General features: G+C 43.3%; 1 protein-coding gene across 2 annotated transcripts in view; it reads left to right on the top strand.

Annotated features, from left to right (window-relative positions):
- Window positions 1-7,194, top strand: part of LOC111669191 (immunoglobulin superfamily DCC subclass member 3) — a 14,700-nt gene extending 7,506 nt beyond the window's left edge. Inside the window, exons 6-13 of one of the 2 annotated variants that reach the window (XM_087179080.1) lie at window positions 888-1,053; window positions 1,964-2,214; window positions 2,834-2,998; window positions 3,251-3,439; window positions 4,697-4,810; window positions 5,507-5,633; window positions 6,564-6,690; window positions 6,844-7,194. In XM_087179080.1, the coding sequence (XP_087035206.1) occupies window positions 888-1,053; window positions 1,964-2,214; window positions 2,834-2,998; window positions 3,251-3,439; window positions 4,697-4,810; window positions 5,507-5,633; window positions 6,564-6,690; window positions 6,844-6,900 (1,196 nt within the window). In that variant the 3' untranslated portion in view covers window positions 6,901-7,194. Of the gene's footprint in view, window positions 1-887; window positions 1,054-1,963; window positions 2,215-2,833; window positions 2,999-3,250; window positions 3,440-4,696; window positions 4,811-5,506; window positions 5,634-6,563; window positions 6,691-6,825 lie in introns of both variants that reach the window. The other variant, XM_023425456.2, reaches the window with a different exon arrangement.

Below are 7,194 nucleotides of genomic sequence, written 5' to 3'. Positions count from 1 at the left end.
TGAGCGTTGAGGTCATTAGATCAATGAGAGGCGGAGGTGGGGGAGGGGCTTCAGGGCTTAAGGAGCACTGCCTATATCCCAGCACATGCATTTTGAGTGTGTGTGAGTGTTTGTGTGTGTGTTTTATATATATATATATATATATATATATATTTATACTTTTGTTCTCCTTTTATAAAGCAACTAAAACCAATTAGTAATCAAACAGATTTATCTTTTAAGGCGTGTTTCTCAGCCCCTCAACAAAACTCTCGTTACAAATAAATAAATTAACGAGTCAATAAATGAATTTCCATTAAAATGAACATTCACATTCTGTCTCCATGTAATTACACTGTGAAACACCCAGAGAGACTCTGTGTCACTGTGTCACATGACTTCAGATAGTCTGAATATATCTGATGCTCAAAGCAGTTAAGTTCTGGACTGTCTGGTGGTACAATGAATTCTGGGTAAATTAAGACGTATTCCGAAAAACAAAATAAATGGCCGACCAAGGTGTGTAGAGTGTAGAAAGAGTGAAAAATAAAAATCAGATTTGGTCTAAAAACTCTTTCCCTTCTCGTTGCTCTCTCCATAACAATCTTAGCTAACCACGTTTTCCTGTTTGTTGCTCTGTGAACTTTTATACCTGGACTATTTTATACCATGTCACCTGATTACAACTGTAAACACTTGTTAGTCCTGTGGCGTGGAGGAGGATGTGATCGTTTTTTATTCCTGACCAGATAACAGTGGTGACGCTGCAAAACGTACAGAAGAATCTTTCTACCGAGCCTCTTTGAAACTGTTATTTCAAGCGTTATTCAAATGAATGTGTCTTTGTCTTTAGTGTTTCAGTCTTTCAGGTGCTTTAGTTTCACATCTCCCTCTCCGCTCTTCCTCAGCTCCTCCCGAGTTCCTGCAGTGGCCGCAGTCTGTGTCCAAACCAGCAGGGGGCAGTGCAGTGTTCACCTGCGTGGCCCAGGGTGTCCCCGAGCCTCACCTCATCTGGCTGAAGAACGGAAAGGTCCTGATGCCCGGACACAACGTCAAGCTGACCAACAACAACAGGCACGTCTCTCAAATACAGAAAAAAAATCAACATGATGAAATCAGTTGGATCCAGTTACTGAGATGTTTCTTATTGATCCGACTAAAGTTCATCAAAGTCATTTCACCCTAAAGGAGTCACAAGTGCATGAGAAACCTGCTCAGGTACGATGACTGCAGGAAGTTAAATGTGTCACACAGGTTTGTAGTCAGACGGATGTTTGTAGTGTTCTAATACAGAGGAAAACATTTTCATTACCAAGTTAAACAGACAGCGGTAGCACTTCCTCTACCGTTACGGTGCCGGTGTTGCACTGAATTATGTCATGACAGTTTCACTAAAGTCAGAGATGCAGGACAAAATATACAGTCCTGCATTTACCAGTTGTACCACACGGTGGCAGCGCTGCACAGGAAACCCTGTTGGACTCTCCTGATGGTCAGTGTGTCTGTGATTACATAATGACATCAAATTTAAAGAATGGAATATTAAACTGTGGGAATATTCACCAAAGCACAAAATACATTCAAATAATAAGGATTTAATGAAGGTGCATTTTATAATTCTGTCTGTGAGTTACAGTGAAATCTCAGAGATCTGTATGAATCAGGTAGAATAAAATATGAGCAGGTGAAAATCAAAGCAGATCCAGGGACACGGAGCGTCAGCCGGTCATTAGTCCTGGTGTAATGTGGTCCAGGCAGTTTTCCAGTAAGCGCCTTGTAAATAAACAAATACACAGAGAGGAAGATCCAGCGTCGAGGGTTTTAGAGTTGCAGCTGAAGACAAGAAGTCACCATCGTCTAAAACTAAAAGAGGAACTGATTAATTCCTTAATGACACAGCAGCGGGAGAGACAGCAGCAGATTACCAGTGACACGTAGTCCTAACATCAGTGCTGGTGTTTTACTTCCTGTGTTGTCTGTGCAGCACTCTGGCTCTGACCCGTATCAGCGCAGAGGACGAGGCCATCTACCAGTGCATCGCAGAGAACAGTGCCGGGACCAACCAGGCCAGCGCCCGTCTGGCCGTGGCCCAGGCTAAAGACCTGCCCGCCGCCCCCGAGGGCCTCACGGCCAGCGGCCTGTCCGCCAACGCCCTGCAGATCACGTGGAGCCAGCCGCCCTCCAACGTCACCGACAGCATCATCGGATACGTCCTGCACATCCGCAAGATAGGAGGTGAGCGTCGGCGCCGTCTTCTCTAGAGAGATACCATTAGAGCTTCAAATTAAAGAACTAGAATCACCGCCTCGTGGTTGTATCCCTCCGCCGCCAAGATACAGGAGATATTGTCACAATCAGTTCGTCTTTGACTCCGGGCGAATGTCTCGACATAACCACATTCAAGAGGCAAAAAACATGTTTTGTGAGGTCAGCGTGACCTTGGTCTTTGACCTTTGACCAGCAAAATCGAATCAGTTCATCCCTGAATCCTAGTGAGCGTTTGTGCCAAGTTTGAAGACGTTCACTGAGATACCGCGTCCGCGAGAATGAGACAGACGGACATCCTGAAAACAATAAAGTTTCTGTTACACAATTTAACTTTAAATAAACTTTATTGTCATATGCAGCAGGTGTGCTGATTTAAAAAAAAGAAAGAAAGAATTAATTTAAAAAATAAAAAAACAAAATCTGAATCTAAAAGTAAAATATAAAGGTTTTAAATGTATAAAGATGATGTAAATACGCCAATTAAAGCAGAAAAGGTAGATCTAACGTCGGCAGGGTGTGCAGCCGAACTGTGTGGTAAAAGCTTTGTGTGTGTGTGTGTGTGTGTGTGTGTGTGTGTGTGATTCAGAGCCTGACAGTCAGGAGCTGCAGGAGGCCATCAGTAAAGGCACCTTCCAGCATGATGTGACCAACCTGGAACCAGCCACCACCTACAGCCTGTACCTGAAGGCCTACTCTCCTCTGGGCGCCAGCCAGCAGTCCCGCACTGTGGTGGCTACGACGCTGGGTGGAGGTAAGAACATGAAAAGATGGAAAGCCTTAAATATCCAGAATTCAGGCTCATACATCACATGATGTTAACTTGGCAGTTTTATTTGTTTATGGACAAATCATGAGCCGGAAGAAACGTCCAGCAGGTGAACGCTGATGAGACGCTTCGCCATCTCTCTGGCTCTGAAGAAGCAGATGTGGATTGTCGGACTGTTGTTTTTTCTCCTGATCTCTCGGCTCATCTCTCCTCTCTCCGTCTCTGCTCTCCGTCCAGTACCGACCCCTCCCACCTTCTTCACCAAGGTGGTGAATTCCAGCGCTGTGCAGGTGCTGTGGGAGCTGCCCAGTAAGGCCGGCAAGGCTGAGGGCTTCAGGCTGTCGTACCGCAAGGTCCCCCACGCCGACTTCCAGGGACCCGTCCAGCTGCCCTGTCACATCAATGCACACACCATCTCCAACATGGGTGAGCCTGTGTGTGTGTGTGTGTGTGTGTCACTGCTTGTCTTTAAGAAAGAACGGCAGCATTTGTCAGAGTCCTGCACTACGAAGCAAGTTGAACATGCGCAGGATAAGTTCAGTTAACTGGACCGAACAGTGTCCGTCCTGACAACCTGTACCTGCTGATCACCTGGCTCAGTTAACCCTGGGTTTACCTCTACAGGTGCGAGCAGGGAGAGAGTATACTTTAGGTTTTCATCACTACTGCACAGTCTGTCTGCTGCCGTAAGCTCAGTCAGTGACGTGGCAGCTCAGGTTCAGATACAGATACGGGTCAGATTTGACCTGGAACAAGTTTTTGAATATTTTCATTTTTGTGTTTTTTGAGTCACTTTAGGAAAAGTCATCAAATTTCAGGCTAAAAGACATTTAGAGTATTTTTACTGCCGTCAAATGTCTAAACAAGTCAACTGTGACCCAAAGGGTTAAATCCTGCCTTGTAGTTACAGGCCTCTGGGTTTCAACAGCTGTAACCATGACAACACAAGTGTGTTGTCATGGCCATGGGTTCTCCCCGTTACACTGCAGTGCAGATAAAGGCTGAAAAGTGGCAGCTGCTGGTTCACTCTGTTCTTAATTGACTGAACACGCTGATCCTCACACAAGTGGCGGCCCAGTGTGAAGCAGCAGCGTCTCGCATCACGATTACCTCATCAGTTCATCACCTGACGGCAGCTGAACGTGTGATGCCATGACTCAATGTTCAGTCTATACATCAACACACAGCCGCCTGAGAAAAGGATGCAATGTAGTGACTGAGTGATTTGTATTTTTCACAGTGTACAGAACAGCAGCAGTAGAACAAATATTGCCAGTATATTAACATGTGAGTGTCAATAATACAAATGTTATATGGGACTTAGTGGATTTGGATAATCAGTGTTTTTATGTTGAAGACAGAAAAAAGAAAAACAGTGTTAAAAAGACAAATGAGATTTTAAGATAAAACTTTTCAGACACAAACCACCAGCAACAAACTCTTTACAACTACAGACATCTAGCAGGATGTAAATCATCTCTCCATCTCAGCAGAAGAGTCAGTCTTTCCTTCTCATGAATCTCTTTAATAATTTCTCGCCAGTCGTTCACTGAAGGTGGATCGGCCCGTTTTAAAACTGGTGGTTTAAAAGGAGGTTGTGACAGGAGGACGCAGCTGGTGACTGACGGGAGAGGTCCATGTGATGTTGACTTAAAGCACAAACTCCGACTGACTCTGTTTCAGAACCGGGCGCGGTGTACGAAGTCAAACTGGTGGCCTACAATGGAAACGGCGAGAGTGACTGCTCCAAGAGACTGGTGTCGCTGGCGGAGGAAGGCCTGAGTGACCAAAGCACAGGTGAGTCCAGACTGTCGGCAGGTCCTCCGGGTACACCTGTGGGCGCTGTGGAGGAAATCCCGTATTAACCAAATACAATTACTAATTCACATACACACCTCCAAACCTTTAAGCTCCCAACGTGTTCAGTCAGACTTCATCATCATTTAGTTCAATAACAGGAAACACAAATAACCACATAAACACTAAGCAGGTCAGAACCCACTTTAATAATAAGTGAAGGATAATAAACATATTATATAAAAGCTTCATTAAGTGTCTAATATCCCATTTATTCAATAGAGTATAAAACTTTAAATCTATATCACATACTGTGTCTGTCTTTGTAAACTGATCAATGTTAATTGTGCCAATTATACTTCATATTCACTGTAAGTAATAGATATTTATATTAGTACATTACCATTTATTTTGTTTATTCACACTTTGGTAAACTGCATTTCCTTGTTCAGTACTTGTTCTTGTTCAATGATAAAAAAGTTGAATTTAATCTGATATAAAAAAAAAAAAGAAAATCTAAAGAAATCTGTAACAGAAGTGGATTTTTTATAAATTCCAAATACACTCATAGCACATGTAAATATCTCCATGAAACTCTCTAAATTCAGTTTAATGAACTGTACTGTCACACAGGTAGAAATGCACCTGTGGACCAGTATTTACTTTCCCCATTCACTTGAATGTGTTTGCCTCCAGGGGGCAACAGTCTGTGTCAGTGCAGAGATGGAGAGGCCTCTCTGGGCAGCATTGTCATCGGCATCCATATTGGCACCGCCTGCATCATCTTCTGCGTGCTCTTCCTCATGTTCGGATACCGACGCAGGTAAACGCCGCCACACTGAACATCCTTTGTACTTTCATATTATATATTTAACCTGTAATCCGGTGGATTATAGTGTGTATCACACTTACTGATATAGATACAGTCACTGGACCAGACTAAGGTGACCAGATGTCAATGTTTTTAACTGTCAATTAAAACCAATCATCTAGTGATGAATGGACTGGTTCTAGCTATAGCAGCCTCAGAAGTGAAGCTAAAACCTTCAATGGAGTTATCCGATCTTTTTCTTTTTTCTTTTGTTGTTGTCTCTAGGCAGAGAAAAGGTTAGCTGGCTCACTCATTGGTTCATTAACAGGCAGTAAACTAACAAAAACAAACATACCCAAACTTGCAAAAATAGTTTTTATGTTGGAAGAGGTGAAGAAGAAGAAGTCACCTGACCGTCTCTAATGGACTATTTACAACTTTTTTATAAAAAATGCATTTGATTCCTATGATCAGCGGACCCTTACAAACTAAACGAATATAAATAATTGAGGAACAGATAGACAATAGGACTTCACGACTGCTTCAGAAGTAGGGAGTTGATGGTTTTCTTTATTTTCCTTTAAACCTTTATTTTAAGAGAGACTACTTACCTGTGTGTAAAGTGCTTTAACAGAACCCAAACCAAAAAAATTTAGCCATAATATCATCACCTTTTTGTTTAAAATACCGCCTTTAGTCATTTTATCACTCGGCCTTCACCATAGTTTATTACAGTACAACAGTTACCATGGTCGGAATACATGAAACTGGGACTGTCCCTATTCTTATTTCAGAGGTACAAACATTGGATGTTTTAATGAAACACTGACCACAGTTGTTCCCGGTTTACATTTCAGATATCTGGTCACTTTAGACCAGATTAGAAACCAGAATCGCTCTTTACGTTCTTCATGTACTAATAATTGTTATAACTGTTTGCAGTCTTTTCTGCAGTAAAGGGACTCAGGACAGCTGGTCTGTACCGAGGGACAACACAGGACACATTAGGAACCCTAAAGATGGAGCAAACTGCCCCAGAGTGGAGTCAACGCCTCAGGTAGTCACACATGTGAAGCTTTATTCAACCATTTCATTTATTAAGTGCAGTTCTGTTTCACAAACTCCAGAAATCATCATCAACATCATCATTGGGTGGACGGTGTTTGATTCCTTGTCTTTTTGTCTCCTTCCTGTTGTGACGCAGGTGGTCTGTCCGGCAGAGTGCCAGGTCATCATTGAGCAGCAGTCATCAGGTTTGCCTGGCATTGGCACTGGCTAACACTGGTCAATAATATCAACATAACCCCCCCCCCCCAATACCCCTGCCCTCCTCCCTCCCAACTATCCCCCACCATGTGTGCTACTCGCCTAGAAAAACCCAAGCCTCTCTTTGATAGAGGTCATAAACCTGCTGCTAATAACCTGAACGTAGCCTCCACACAACAGGGACAGAGCTAGAACACATACCGACCCTTACCACTCCACCGCCCCCATCCTCACCCCTACCTCAAACCAAAGCTTAATGCCTTTATTGCCTGTGCGTGTGCACATGTGCATGCTTTAAAAAATAAAA

Source organism: Seriola lalandi, unplaced genomic scaffold (assembly GCF_002814215.2).
Source record: "Seriola lalandi dorsalis isolate HSWRI2012SDOR001 ecotype SW California unplaced genomic scaffold, Sedor1 jcf7180002054780, whole genome shotgun sequence".
NCBI classification, from domain to species: Eukaryota; Metazoa; Chordata; class Actinopteri; order Carangiformes; family Carangidae; genus Seriola; species Seriola lalandi.
This window is presented reverse-complemented; position numbering and strand designations above follow the sequence as displayed.